General features: G+C 38.1%; 1 protein-coding gene across 1 annotated transcript in view; it reads right to left on the bottom strand.

Annotated features, from left to right (window-relative positions):
* CTNNAL1 (catenin alpha like 1) overlaps nucleotides 1-16,370 on the bottom strand; it is a 61,137-nt gene that overhangs the window by 22,240 nt on the left and 22,527 nt on the right. Inside the window, exons 3-8 of the mRNA XM_086609149.1 lie at nucleotides 12,182-12,369; nucleotides 7,528-7,647; nucleotides 5,415-5,504; nucleotides 4,940-5,110; nucleotides 3,707-3,907; nucleotides 768-854 (exon numbers count right to left, since the gene is read on the bottom strand). Of these exons, the coding sequence (XP_086465275.1) occupies nucleotides 768-854; nucleotides 3,707-3,907; nucleotides 4,940-5,110; nucleotides 5,415-5,504; nucleotides 7,528-7,647; nucleotides 12,182-12,369 (857 nt within the window). The remainder of the gene's footprint in view (nucleotides 1-767; nucleotides 855-3,706; nucleotides 3,908-4,939; nucleotides 5,111-5,414; nucleotides 5,505-7,527; nucleotides 7,648-12,181; nucleotides 12,370-16,370) is intronic.

The raw sequence follows: 16,370 nt of genomic DNA, 5'->3' as shown, positions 1-16,370 counted from the left end.
GCCTGGAGAAGAGAAGGCTCCGGGGTGATCTTATAGCGGCTTTCCAGTACCTAAAGGGGGCCTACAGGAAAGCTGGAGAGGGACTTTTTACAACGGCGTGCAGTGATAGGACAAGGGCAATGGCTTTAAACTGAAAGAGGTTAGATTTAGATTAGATATAAGGAAGAAGTTCATTACTTTAGAAGTGGTGAAGGTGGTGAGCCTGAAACAGTTTGCCCAGAGAAGCTGTGGCTGCCCAACATCCCTGGAAGTGTTTGAGGTCAGGCTGGATGAGGCTTTGAGCAACCTGATCTAGTGGAAGGTGTCCCTGTCCATGGCAAGGAGGTTGGAACTAGATGATCTTTAAGGTCCCTTCCAATCCAAACCATTCTATGATAAGTACAAACAAACAGCATATGTAATTTATTCATTTAAGCACACACTACAAAAAAAAAAAATTTAAAACAGAGATGCGTGCATCCCCAAGGAAAGTTTAGCCTTTACATTTAAAGTAATGATTATATACATAGTACTTATTTCCAAACACTTCTTTTTTTTTATGTTCAGAATTAGCAAAGAGCCTACACATCCAGCAGATTTCTAATCAGTTCTAGCTAAGTACACAGAAGATGGCTGCATACTAGCTCCCTGGTGTAATTCTGATTTAGCTACTCTTGTCTATAAATAGATACTAGCCTTTTTGGGTACAGGATCCTGTTTTACAACTTCATATACAAGTTAGAAATTCAAGCTTTTATTCAGTTCACGCTTGCTTAAACTAGACTTACCTCCCTTTTAAGCTCATTCATGCACTGGCATGTTTTTAAAATGGCTACTTCCAAGTCTTCCATAAGATCCTTGGTCTTCTGGTTTTGCTACAAGCCAAATACAGCAACCGACAAAACATTACACAAAAAATCCAGCAAATCCCACCTTCAAATCATGTGTCACTACTTCGAGTTGCTTTAGAAGACAGCCTTTTCTTTCTAGATGTAACGTTTTCATTTGCACATCCTATGTATATTCCACTTGAAAAATTCTTTTATAGAAACATTTACCACCAAATCAAATCTAAAAATAATAGTGATGCACTAATTGACTGCTTCTGTTCAACAAGAATTTCTTTCTAAACTTCACTGAGGTTTTTCAGGAAATGGGATTCCTTATGCTTCATAACTTCCAACAAATCTGTCTAAACTTCCTAAAGTAGGCTTTTTTTTTCAATATAAACATCCTTTTAAAATAAAGCTGTACCTAAAATGTTATACCAAATGTTCTATATTGAATTACAAAAAGGTTACTTAAAGCATCCTTTTAAGACTTTAGATCATTGTCTAATTTAAACAAGTACAGCAGCTAACAACATTCTGTCAAGGTGGCCTCAAGACAGAGCTTCCACTTCTGCAGATAGCACCTATCAATGGAACAACCCAAATGTCAGAGTCATACACCGGGAAAAGAGCTAAGTAGCAGTGATTTTGCATTTTCCTCCAAAATATACTGGATATAATTATGTGAGGTGGGACCATTAACATGGCCATAGCTGCAAAACAATGAGCCCCTCATAGTCTAAAGTAACATAAACATACACACATAAAATATATGTAGGTATAGACACACACTCCCTCAATTTTATTTGAAGCAAAAACAACTCATCCAAGCCAATACGATAATTTTCTCAGGTATCCTTATCTGTTCTAAGTCTCAAAGCTACCTGTCCCTCAAATTTAATGCTTTAAGTAATTTGTGTAAAAGCATAACATCACAAAATCACTTTTAACACCTGGAGCATAATGCTTTACACTCTACTAGAGCATGATTTTTAATTCTTTTACTTAATATGGACATTTTTGCTCCTTCTATGTGCAACTGTCTTTTTAAACACAAGCATAGGAATTGTCTAGGCAAAATAAGGTTACAGGAAAACCAAAAACAGGACAGTAGCTTGTGATCTTATGAGCTCAAACATGCACAGGAAGGATTTCAGAAACATTAAAAATGTAATCAACACCATTAGATTATCTGTTTTTGTCCAGCTGGTTTTCATGAACATACAATAGAAAAAGGAACACATCAGTGATGTCAGTCTAATTCAGACTTCACCTAGGTTACAAGACACTTTCATTTTAAAATACACTCTTCACTGAATACTCAGTTACTCTGCTTGCTAAAAAGTAGTATGGTGAGTGGAAAGGGAAGTAATCGAGCATTCTAAGAGCTCTACATATCCCCCAGTTCATGTATCCCCAAGGCACAATAATGTTTAATTTTTTTTTAAAAAGCAACAATCTCCCTTGAATTACATTAAGTCTCTCAGAGAACATTCACCCTCTGGTAAAGCTGCTAAGCTGAAACTCAAGCGCTACCTCAGTGAGCTAATGCTATTTTATCTGCTTTCTGCATCTTCATTCACAGCTAGGCTGAGTTATTTATTAATGAAAATACTTAATGCATAAGCACACATGTGCATGTGCCAGTATTTTCACAGATCATATATATGCATAGTCTTGTACTAGGCACTCATCTCTATTCATTTGAAATTTAGAGGTGATCATTCTTCACCAGTAACAGAGCTTCAAAATACCCAAGTGTACTCATTTTGGCTGGGACAGTATTAATTTTCTTCATAGTATCTGTACAGTGTTGTTTTGAATGTGTAATAAAAACAGTGTTGGTAACACAGGGATGTGTTAGCGACTGCTGAGCAGTGCTTACACAGCTGCCTACCAGGACTAACCATCAACACCAAGCTAAAAACAGTTTCAGTTTCTTTAACTATGAGATTCTAGGCAATTAATATTCTGTATGTATCTCCTTTCTAATAACAGTCTATATTACCAGTAAGATTTATATACTCTTCAAACTGCACTACTACATTAAGAACACCTGACTGCAGCGTCTGATTCAAAGAGGAGAAAACGAACAAAAATGCTTTCTTGAAAGTAATGCACTCAATTAAGCAAGTATCTTCTACTACTACACATCTGCCATATTTCAAAACATTGGTAAGATTTTGCGCTATACGTTTCCCCAGGAACAAGACTGAAAGCAAGTCATCATCAGAAACAGAAACTATATTTTCCATCTCTGTTCTTCCTCCTCCTTTTGCATGTATCTTCTATCATCTTAAAGGAACAAGGTAAGACAAATGGCAGAGGGAGGCTTAATATGCTTCTTCTCTTAAAAGGAAAACTACCACCATTTAAATCTTGTGAAAAGGACAGACAAAAATTGCCTGTTAAATTTTAGTGTCTCTTTCCTCTCTCTCCTCTCTCCATAAGATTAAAAAAAAAAAAAAGTCAATTGTTTAGATTTCCCTTTTCGATATTCTGTTAAAAACAAGAGAAAAGATACTGTGGTCACTGCCATGGGATCAAGACAACCGAAGTCTCTGAACTACTCAACCAAAAGACCTAACTGTTTAAGACTGTGCAATGCTACTTCCATTCGCCTTCTTTTCTCCACTTACAGCTTCGTTGAAATTAGTCTACCACCACTAGTAGCCTAACTTAGCTATTAAAGAATCAAGGAAGCAATACCACTGGGGCAGGCAGAGGCCAGAACATACTGAAGCCACAGAAGCACAGAACAAGCTCTGGCTTCCTTATTCAGCTCACACTGTGAGGAATAAAGATGGTTCTCTCTTCCTAGACCAGAAGAAACACTGCATTAAAAATTTCTTTCCAAAGTAGAGGTGAAAAGATTTACTTTGCTAAAAAGCTCTTACAGCTTGCATCCACACTGAAACCAGCTGCTCTAGCTCCATTTTAGCCTGTTTAGACAGCTCCAAAATGTGTTCTCTGTGCTCATGACTGGTATAGGCAGAGTCTGTGAAGTCTTCCGTATGTTCCAGGATAACTTCCAGCATTGTTGAAAGGTTCTCTTTTGAGAGAAAATAAAGATTCTCACGAAGACCCTCCACCTTATTCTGAAAAAGAAGCATATCAGTTCCTTTAGAACTTATGTGGTTATACAGTTGTGACGGAAATGTAGAAAGCAGATGCATCATTTTAAATCTTATTTTTCTCCTTAGTGCATTTTATAATTATTCACTTATTTTCAAAGTTATCCAACAACTTGCTTGCATCCAGACATTCAGTTTAGGGATTAAGATTTTTTTTTAAAAAAAAAAGTAATAATAATATTAGCAAATTACTGGCCACTTATCAGAAGTAACAGCAAATACATTACTGTTCCACTGCTGTCAATACAAAGCTTTTAAGTGCGGTAAGTTTGAGAAATTAATTGTGTATTCAAATTTTGGGTTATTTTTCCACATTCATACAATCTATTTTGAGTATTTTTCTAAAAATTTACAAGTAGCAAATTGAATACTTTGAGGCACTTACCAAAATTTCAAACAAATTCTAAAACAGGGCAGGAATAAATAAATAAAAATAATAACAAAATCAAAGCGACAGACTCCAAAGAAATAAGACATTGTTGTTCATTAACTGTTCTTAACTGAGTATGAAATTTAGGGAAGCCTTTATCAGGAAAAATCGTCTGAGCTACAAGATATAATTTCAGTTCATAGTATTTCCTTTGAATGACAGTTTGCTCTTTTAAACATTTAGATGAATATTTTTGTGTGCAGTATTAAAAATACAAAGCAAGAATTCTTCAACAACAACTATTTTAATGAACTTCTGATTGGTACCCTAATAACTTCAAGTTTATTCAACATCAAGTCATCACCTGAACAAAGTATCAGAGTTCTGAATGCATTCTGATTCAGGAGGAGATGGCAAGTATCAGAAGGTGTATTTTGGCAATGACAATAAAATTATAATCACCTCCTGTCAGATTCTCTTAACATTTTGGGATAGTTATTTAAGTTAACACTGCTGAAAAGATGCAGCTCCACCATTTGGAATTTAAAAAAACATGTATTTTTTTCAAATTATAGTTTTGAGGTGATTTAATAGGCTGTAGAAAACAATACTATTTCTACTCTTACCTTGAATTCTTTGATGCCTGAATATATGCTAATAGGGGCCATTTCATTTTCTCCGTTTGGTCTAGAGTCAGTTACAATTTCTACTACCTGTTCCAACGCTAATCTCATCCGATGAAAAACTCCATCTTTGTTTATACGAGCAGATTCACAGTCTGGATGCCTCAGACAAGTCTTTTCAAAGAAAGCAAAGTACATATTATGAAAGAGTACGCACGCAGTATAGCGAAATGAATGCTTCCTGCTAAGGCAAGTCTAAAGAATATGTTGGAATATGACAAATTATTTCTGTTAAACTGCTATTGTGTTAAGTAGAACTCATACCATTACTCAGAATACAAAGATTTTGCTCTACTCATTCTTTACTCTTACACCCTTCTTTAGCATGATGTTTAAAGTGGGGCTGAGAAAGAGTCAGCCATCCTGCCAGATGCCATACTCTCATTTTTCCAAGTTGTGTAAGAGTGCACATACTCACCTTTGAAGCAGTTAGGAGCATCATGGTGCACTTCTCAAGAACAGCTCTAGATGCTGCCATTCTAGCCTTTTTCTTCTCATCCTTTAAATCCTAAACACCAGAAGAAAAAAATGACCTGAATATTACACAGTATCTAAAACATTAATTGCCTGTGCGACTGGAAAAAGGAAGCTCTCTTGCAGACGGATGGGTTGTAAGAAAGTTTCTTCATGTCTGACAACTGCTATTTTCAGCCTAACTCATGATCTAGGACTTGCTTTTCAGACAGATTTTTAATTTATGCATTTATTCTTGGCAGATTTCTATTCAATGCAGATTTCAAAGAAGGAAGATCTCAGAGATACAGACCATGTTATGTAAACTGTCACTAATTTTGCTATCTTTATCATACAGCATTATTTGTAAAACAAGAAAATGAGGGGAAAAAGAACAGCTGACTAAAAAATATTTTCTGAAGTGGGGGGAGGGTAAAGCACAGAGAATACCAGCTCTTCATTGTACTGCAGTGAAGGTAATGTAAAATAAGTATTTTGTTTACTTGAGTGTTATATTTACTACACACCAGTAATAAACAGGCTAAAAAAAGTAATTCCTCTGTAGAAAGGCATTGAGTACAGACACCTTTCAAGAACTCTCCAAAACTGAACTATACTCCCAGAAGTTCATCAAAAAGGAAAAATTTAGACTCCAAATTGGAATGGGGGTGGGAAGGAGGGAAGAGGACAAAACATGAATCCTTCAACATGCAAGAGAGTCTAACAAGAGGAAGAACTTAAATACATACTACAACTAATCTCTTCTCAATGCTCCTGAAGACAGCAGAGTGCTATTTGAATGCTGAACAGGCAACTGAATGGGACTAGCTGAAAACAGAACAGTTTACAAGATGGAATTAATCTTAATATACCCTAGGGTAGCAAAACCCCCAGATGAATCACAGCAGCAGTCTGCTTTGACATTTTTATAAAAATCTTGTTTAGCAACTACAGAAAATCTTTAAGATCAAACTCATGACATTAAAAAAAAAAAACAACACAGTACATTTCTTAAATTCTGACATTGCATTCTGATAAATCTGACCACACTCAAGAGTTTCTGGTATACTTATTATAAACACTAAGAAAAAATACTTTGAGAGATGTTTCCTCCCAATAAAACTAACAATGCCACATAGCAGCCTACACACTGTAAAGTGTGCATATCAAGAAAGTCCTGAAGCAATTTAAAAAGTAGTAATGAAACACTCTTTCCAAAAGAGTCAAGTAGGCAAGGAAGGGAGAGCCAAAGACCAGTTAACACTGAAAACCAAAACCAGTTGAAAAGTGTGTCACTTATAGTAATGCACCTTTCTCTTTCCAAGGAACAACGGCTACGAATACTTCATGGAAAAAGAAAGAGAGTTCATTTCCAAGCAGGTATTTCCTTTAATTACATGTAGCTTTTCCAGAACTGATTCCTTGATACTGAGCATGACTTAGCAGGCTCAGAACACATCAACAGTAAAAGGAGATGCATGAGGTTGGCCAATTGTTTATACAAATTGAATTCTGAATTTTGCTGTGTATTAGGAACTCTGCTTCAGTTCTGAATGGAGGATTTGATTGTCAAGAGGAAGCAACTAGAGCTCACAGCAGAAGTCTTAAGCTTCAGTAAACGTTCTATTTACATGGAAGTAGCAGTAAAAAGCTTTATTAGGATCTAAAGATTTTGTATTTGGAGTTTTCTAAAAATAATCACTCTGCTTTCAAATCCCTTCGCTATGTGCAAACATCAAATATTTCTGTCAAATAACAACAGACAAATTCTCTACCAGAGTAATAAGCCAGAAAAGTTAGAGTGAAAAGACAGTGGCTGAAGCCAAAGGACATCTCAAAAAACATGCACCCAGACTTCTGGAAGATGTGCAGATCAAACAACGCAGTGATATTTCTCAGGTCAAGCTTTAAAATCAAAGGATGTCCTTTGGGTGGAGCAAGGAGAAGAAGTTACGTTTCAGAGACAGGACACCAGTAATCGTTTGGTTTTGTAATAGTTAATTATCCCAGAACAACCCGGTGAGTCAGATGGAAATGATATCTTACATCATCTCTGACAGCTTTTTATTAATACTTACATTTTGCCGATCTCCAGTTAAATGGGCAAACTCTACCATTTCATTTCCAAACTGGCTGAATATTTGTACAAACTCCTGGAAACTACTGACTTTTTCCAGTTGTTCCATTGTTGCAAGAACCTGCAAGATAAGGAAAAATATTGTAGGTTATGAAGATGCTAAACAGAAAACATTATTTTTAAACTAGAAATATTATTATTTGCAGACACTTCTAAATCGTGTTGTTTAAAATGTGTATTTTGTCACTATTTAAGCATTAATAACTCAACAGTTGGAACTCAAGTCTAAATTAATAATCATGCTTCATTCAAAATGACTCGTTTGTTGTCAACTCTCAAAAAACCACATTTTCCTCACTCTTCCCAGTACCAAGAATAGCAGTATTATAGGATTCAGTTTCCAGACTTAGGAAAACATTACTGTCATACTGAATTTAAAAACATAAGTACTTGAAATTAAGATTATATCCCTATTTCATAACACTCAATTTCAGATGCATGCGGCCCAGAAGGCCAACCGCGTCCTGGGCTGCATCAAGAGGAGCGTGGCCAGCAGGTCGAGGGAGGTGATTCTCCCCCTCTACTCTGCCCTCGTGAGACCTCACTTGGGAGTATTGCGTCCAGTTCTGGAGTCCCCAACATAAGAAGGACATGGACCAGTTGGAGAGGGTCCAGAGGAGGGCCACGAAGATGATAAGTTGGAGATATCCCTGTTCCTTGCAGGGGGGTTGGACTAGATGACCTTTGAAGGTCCCTTCCAGCCCTAACGATTCTATGATTCTATGATTCTATAACTTTCAAAGTCTAAAAATCACAGTTGCACAGTCAGACAGGTGTTTTAATGGCTATGTGCATTAAAAAAAAAACCACAACAGCATTCCACAAAAGAAAACAAAACAGTTAGAAATGAGTTAATATATAGTTTTATACTTTCCGTAACAACTTACTCTAACTCTGAAGATTTTTATTAGCTCAATGTAAAACGAATAACTAAATGAATCCAAGTTGTATCAAGCTCTTACTCAAGATACATAAAAGTATGCAAAGTCAGCAATTTTTAAAACATTCAGCAGAAATTATAATTTGGTTTACAAATTACAGAAGCTATCCTGCTGAAGTCACAACAATATGGTTTACAACAGAGATTAACAATAGGATTCTTCAAGTTAGAGGTATAATTGCTAATCCCAAAGTAATCTTTCAAATCCACTAAACGTTTTCAGAGGGAAGACAGGCAAAGTAGTTCTTTATTGTGTTTCAGACTGGAGATAAGATATCACATGAAAATTTAACAAACTGTGCTTGGAAGGGAGAAACTTCAACCAATTTTTCCTTTCCTATGCCAAAGGCATCTTCCACCTCAACTAAAAAAAGCAGTCCTACATGTCATGACAAACTACCGCTTCCTTGTAACCCAGGCAAACCCTCCTAAAGCATCCCTTCTTTTGTAAGAGAGCAGCTGGTCAATCTCTTAATCTTTGTAAAGGAAACGTTCCACTAAATCCTTTGAGTACTGTGGAACTAAGTGCTTTACCATGCAATATTAGACTGCAGTACCTGTCTGAGTATCTTATACTATGCAGCCAGCTCCACGAAGGCTGCAGAAACAGGAACTTTCGGGACTCAGGTGTTGATGCCTGAGCAAGGCTGGGGTATAAAGGACTTGGAAGGAAGCCACACAAAGATGAAGACATGAAAAAAGAAGCACAAGAGTGGAAAAAGCAGAGAACCACAGGACTAGGAAAGTAAAGATGTAGAAAAGTGAAGGCACAGAAAGGAGAAAACATACAAGTTAAGGTCCAACTTTCTCTTCTAAGAATAGATTAAAAAAATAATAGTAATTATGCTCAATCATTCTTGGTTTAAGGAAGTATAGTACTTCATGAGTATGGTCTTGGTTGCAAGCAACTCTGTTACAGTTACCCTAGAGCATGTGTTTCTGTCATGACAAATCTCTTGTCAAATAAAAATTTCAGTGAAAGCACACACATTTCCATTACAGCTAACAATTCTAGACACTCCAGGCAGAGAAGACATTTCAAGAAACTACATACAGGGAGAAACTGTACAGATAGCTTAAAATTTGTCTAAAGCTTATTCAAGAAGCTGTTAAAATGAAAAATACCTGTGACGTGTTCATAATTTTTCATTTTACACTTTCTTCAACATGAAACACAGATTGTAATTAAAATGCACATTTTTAAATACAAGGTTAAAAATATGTTTTGAAAAAGGCTTTAAGTTCCTATTAATATCTAAATTAGAATTTAGTACTACACAGCTCCTGCTGCACTATGAATGTCGCCTTTCAGACGGCAGTCGTAGGCTGACATCACTTCAGGGCACATCCATATTTTGATCCAATCCACATAGTGCAGCAACACTCCCACTATCTGTCACTTCCCTGCTCATTGTTCTGGCACTCCTAACCTGACTGAGTAAGCGGAGGAAGATGCTAAGTTCACTGATGCAGTGACTAAGTCTGATGGACAGGGAAACAAATTTTGTAAGGTAGGAAAGATGTGGACAGGGACTTCAGAAACACACACAATCTAACAACACAGGGACAGTACATGTGGCGCAGAGGATGCAGAAGGAACAGGATCATTGGGATCATCAACTAGACGTTGAGTTCTGGAGCAGATTATCATTCCAGAAGATCTCAATCACTTCATCAGTCTATGAGATTGGACATCCAACCACTAAGCTGTTTTTCTGTCCTTGGTTGACTTAACTACTCTTGATTTACACGAGGAAGATGATGATGACAATGAAGATGAAGGCATTCAGAATGAGGCAGCAAGAACCTGACACTAGAAGTTTAACATTGAGCATGCAGTCTCTAAGATGAAAATGCAGCTGAGATCTTCTGGAACAGCAGCCCACTCCAAGAAGCCATGATCTGCTCCAGCTGGCAGTACTGATGATCCTTTTCCTGCCTTTCCCTCCTCTAAGCCACATTATGCTACACTGTCTCTGAGTATTTGTGTGCACTTCTGAAGTCTCTACCCACATCATCCCTCTACCACAGTATTTCTTACAGGAAGAACTGCTTTGCTATCCATCATACCAGTGTCCGACACACTTTTCAGGAATGTACTTTATAAGTATCAGGGTACGCCTGTGTAAGACACCATCCTTTGTTTCATTTCATCCTGGAGATGTGAATTGCTCTACTGGTACCATAAACAGAAGCAGACATTCTCAAACACATGTAGACTACGCGTGGAAAGGAGAACACAGTAAAACCCAAAAGACCACAAACACTAGGGTGACTACGGCAATCAGAGTCAGACGCACTCTGGTATACGAGACTTCATTTTAAATATCTTCAAAATTAAATCTTGCACCTATGCTTACTATTTTCATATCACTGTATATAGGACAATAGTTTCATATATATTTAAGACTACTATAAGCCATGCCTTGCTGCTGAACGGCTATATCCCTCCTTATCCCTTCATGATAGAAGCACTTGCACATTTGCTCTGTAGCCTAAATCTGTGTTAAGACCAGCCACTTTTAGAAAGGCAAATTAATTCAAATCCCTGCATGGCTGCAGACAATGGCAGAAGAAAAGCTCACAAAAGGCAGCAAAAGGTATTGAATGCAGCACCATTCTGGTCTCCAGCGCAAGAAAAGACCAAAGCTGCAAGTAACTTCAGCAAATTAATATCGATAAAACTGCTGCTGCCTTCACCAACCACTGGGAGAAGCAAAGAGCACTAAGACAACAAATCAGTGCTGCTGAGTCTAAAGCCAGACTGAAGCAGTTATTACCACAGTTTTTGAATCCTGGACTCAATTAAGAGTCTTGGATCTAGATGCTGCAAAATAGAGACCAGCATGTCTGGAAAGAAAACTGGGACAAAGGAAGAGATATAGCATGACGACTCAAAAGAGGAAAGAGGGGCTCTGCTCTGGATTACAAGTTGAAAATTAACGGGAAAACCCAGGCCCTATCAGGCCTCATTTTTCAAACATGAGTTTTTTCTATTCTTATTTTAGCACATCAGGGGAGAAAAAAAAAAAAAAAAAAAAAAAAAGAAGAGTATCCTACAGGCAAGACAGTGTCGTACCTAAATAGATTACATTTGAGGTTAAATAGGCCTTCATACATTATTTAAATCAACCAAGTAGCTTCAAGTCAAGTCTCAAGACATAAGTGAAACTGCACAAAAACTTTTCATCTGTAAACCTCACTTCACTAACGCAGACTTTTATCAGCACTCCTCACAGCTTTTTGCCTTGAACACACTCATAGTGCTCTCCTTGTCTTTATCCTGACAGTAAAAACACTCTGTCCTTAGCAATTAGAAGCTTTTATTGCCCATTTTACTGACAGACACACTTTCCACCTCACAGCAAACTTAAATAAGCAGTAACACAGCATCTTATCCAGCATACTAAGTCAACAGAGCAATACAGGTCACATAAAACGTAGAAAGTCACTGGAAATTGTTATTTTACAATCCTGACTTACAGTCCTTCCCTTTTGGATATCTGGTAGGTGAACAGGTGCAAGACATTCATTTTTACCTCTTTATTTTGCACTTCTCCTAGAGATACAATGAAAATACCACTTCATTTAGCACCACTCTTTTGCATTGACTGCAGGTATCAGTTCAGTAAAACAAAAAAGAAAGTACAAATACCTTGTTTCTGGAAGTTATAATTTGCTTAATAACAATTCTGTCTGCTAACACCAGCACCTTTGTGACAGAAGAAAGTAACAGCCTTGCAGCTTTTACCACACCCGTTTTGTCCGTAAAGATTGTTATGTGGCTATCAGATTCTGGATGATCCAAACTTGCCACGTCCGTAAGCTTCGCGATTGTTTCGCCTAGAGGGTAAAAAAAATAAAATTAACATTTCATACTTACAAAAAAGATACCGGGCCATTAACTATTCTTAACTTTTACCCTTAAGGGATAAAACAATAATTTCAGAGCTACCTACAACTGTTCTATTTCACTTCACTTCCTTCTATTGACTGTTGGTGGCACCCTCTCCATATTTAAATTTGGACTATCATTCAGAGCTGCCTCATTCTTCCATCTGTAACATACACTAATTTTCTTACAGTAGTCTAGAGATATTTGAGGTGGAGGGGGTGGAGCTGGGAAGTGTGGAGGGAGGAAAAAAAATCATGGGAGATATTTTTCCAATTTTAATAGCAAAAGTCAAATTAGTATCGACACTCGCAGCACCAACTCACTGAAGGAGTGAGATGCAGCAAGGAAGGAAGGAAGAACTACAAATTCCTCCTCACTTTCCAAATTTCAGTTAGTATTTCCATAACTTATGGATTTCCTATTTGTGCAGAAGTCTTCAGGCATGAAGAATAAAAAGATTCCAAACAGTAACTTTATAATTTATAGGACTGAGGCATGGTAGCAAGACTACTACACTTTATGCAAAGGAGGGCCACCAAACAGTATGTTGTCAGAGACAGGAGAGAAAAAAGGCAAAGAAGCACTGATTTCCAGTTCATAAGCATCTTTTCATTCAACTAGCATTTAATATTATAATAGTTAAATAGGACTGTTCGACCACTTTTATTTTTTACATAGTTACAAATTCTACAATCCAATGCAGCCAGTGGATCTCCTTGTCTGAGAACAATCACAGCTCCCTATCCAATTAAATCTTCTGGAGTACTCTAGATAATAATGCAACAGGGGAAAGGCATGGAGTAGTTTCCTATTCCACAACCACAGATGGACTGCTGGGAGACTTAACTCAGGCAAGCTCTGAGACATGCTTTTTGTTAGCATGCAAGACAAGATGATCAGCCCACAATTAACCTGCAGATCATCCTTGAGGACAAAATCCAGGACATTTGATCAAGTTCCCCGTGACTCATCTTCAAAACCTCAACTAAGGTAATTCACCTAAGCAGACAAGATACTCCAAAAGCCTCAGTCCCATATGAAGGACCTGAGGGTGAATTATTACTCCAGAAATCCCCCACGCAAGCGCTATGGAACAAGGAAGGTCTGACAGTCCTTCAAACCACAGAGCTCCATGCTTCATAGTGTTTACGTATAGATTTCTCTCCTCTGACAACTGAAATTCCTCAAGCTCCAAAGTTGCCTGAATAGGTATTGCTCTATAGCAAGGAGCTTCCAGTATTTTTGTGAGGTCAAGGCCAAGTCATAAACGCCATGCTACAAATAATCAGAGGGTCTCTCTAGTGTAAGTATGCAAATACGATAAAGAGAGTACACGCTGAGATGGTGAGTTCCACAGCTGAAGGGCCTGAAAACGAACAGAAGCAAGGAGAATTATCAAAGTACGGCTTTTATCCAAACATTGGGCAGATGTCCTACAGCTTCACTGTTAGTGTAAGTTTCGAGTCAGGTGAGGAGATCATTTAACAGCAAAACAGATTGGCCATTGTCTTCTTCACAGTCAAATTCATTTCAATTCAGGCCAATCTCTAGTTGGAACTGTTCAACTTTGTCAGCAGATTAACACCAATCTCCTCCTTTGACCTCAAAATATATGTGACAACGTAAAATGCTGTAGAAACACACAGAGAACAACTAAAATAGACGTAAAGTGCTTTTGGTAACCAAGGAAGGTGCACAGCTTTATCTCAATTCTTATGCTGAAGGATTTACCTTCTTGAAGATGAATTACCAAGTCATAGGTGAAGCATCTAGTCATACAACGAGTAATCAGAGACCATGGATGCTGCAGCATCTGCCTGTCAAAAGCTGCAGACAGCCCTAGAAACAAACTTGAGACTTCTGACAACAGAACAAAGGCTTCCTTCTCTGCCTGCAGATCTGCAGCTACAGGAACAAGAATAGTGCCCTGGCAGTAAGCCATGAGGAGCAAGACCTGTTAGGGTAGAAAGACTGAGCTAGGGACTATAAGCCAGCTGGGCATACACAAGTCCATGGAATATATCTGAGAACATCAAAGGAGCAGTTCAGTGTCACTGTAATTCTGCTATCATGTCTGAAAGATTGTGACAACTGGGAGAGATTTCCAATGACAGAAAAGTAATTGTCACACCAATCTAAGAACAGTAACAAGAAAAATTCAGGCAATTACGGGCTAGTCAGCCTCACATCAGTCTCCAGGAATATTATTAAAACCATCTTGGATGCCATCACCACACAAAGCAGAAAAAGGCAACTGGGAAGAGCCAGCACAGACCTGCAAGGGTGAATAGTCCCTTATCAATCTGAATGACTTCTATGATGAGATGATACCATCTCTAGAAAAGGAAGTAGTGGATGCTGCGTATCTCAACTTTAGCAAGGCCTCTGACATGATGTCCAGTAGCGTCCTTATAACTAAATCTTGAGATATGGACTGGGTAAGTCAAAATAAGGTGGGCAGAAAATGGACCTGACTGTTGGGCTTGGGTATGGTGATATGTGGTAAAAAGTCCAATGGGCAGTTATTTTCCGGCGGTGTCCCTCAGGGAAAGGCATCAGAACTGTTCCCTGCACGATGGGCCATCACATTCAGCAAGTATGTGAACAGTATCAAACTGGGAGAGCGTCTGACACACCAGAGGAGAGGGATGCTAGACAGAGGGACAGGCCAGAAAGATGATCTGACAGGATGGTTGTGAAGTCCAACAAAGCCAGTAATACCAAGTCCTGTATCTGGGCCAGAATAACACCACACAACAGCACAGGCTGGGATCAGCTCTCTACAGAGAACTCTGGCAAGGAAAGACATGAGGGTCCTGGTGGACAAAGAATCGAACAGGAGTCAGCAATGATGGCCAGCTGCATGCTGGGTGGTAGCTGGCAGGCTGCAGAAATGACTGTTCTCTTCTGGTTGGCACTTGTGAGGCAGCATCTGGAGTAACATGTTCTGGGCTCCCCAGCACCAGGGAAAATATTGACACAGTGGAGCATGTGACATAAGAGGAGAGGTTGAAAGAAGCGGATTTGTTTCATCTCAAGAAGGCCAATGGCAGTTAACTGCAGTCTACAGCTACCTACCTAATGGGCAGGTACGGGGAAAACAGAGACAGACTGCTCCCAGAGTTGCATGGTGATAGGACAAAAAGCAATGGACAAGATATAAGAAAATACTTTTGCCACTGTAAGGGTGGTCAAACACTCTAAGAGGTGTACAAGAAGTTGTACGGTCTCCATTCTTGGGAGTTAAATGTCCCCTCCAACCTAAGTTATTCTGTCATTCTATTTATCTATTTTAAATTGTTGGCTTTCAACCTTCTTAATTTAGTCCTCTGTACTAAAAGACAAGGCAAAAATAGGAGAGAGCTATTCATTGCTTCCATTTTACTCCATGTCTTCCTTTAGAGCTATGTAGTCAACTGGCAGAGAATACTGAAAGTGTTATGACGCTAACTCATTCTTGACATGTGTTTGCTCTTTCAAACTAACCAGTCTTTCCTAGTTTTGGAGGGAAAAAAATTAAAAAAAAAAAATCACAGATGGGCATCTAAAAATGTGCTTCTTTGAGATACATTCCACTACTATACTGTCACTGTAAACAGTGACACAGTGCAAGACTAATGTTAGGCAAAATCCGCTACATGACCCTCTGCAGTGTTTTATGATTATATTTTGAATCAATCAAATTACAACTTTTATTACAAGGAAATACTCATAACAAGTCTGAAACACTTCAGATCACTGATTATACCCTTCACAAGAGACAGATACAACATCTGTCATCCTTCAAAGCCTCTGCAGGATATGCAATTGATTTAAAGACTCCCTACTTTTCCTAGCAACTGAGACGCTTAATGTTCTAAATGCTTTAGTGTTTAAATCTATCTTCTATGCCTAACAAAGCGTCCCTTTAATTTCTGAGGCACAATGTAATTTATCAGCTAAGAAGAAG

This window comes from Tauraco erythrolophus, chromosome 3 (assembly GCF_009769465.1).
Source record: "Tauraco erythrolophus isolate bTauEry1 chromosome 3, bTauEry1.pri, whole genome shotgun sequence".
In the NCBI taxonomy this organism is placed as follows: domain Eukaryota; kingdom Metazoa; phylum Chordata; class Aves; order Musophagiformes; family Musophagidae; genus Tauraco; species Tauraco erythrolophus.
This window is presented reverse-complemented; position numbering and strand designations above follow the sequence as displayed.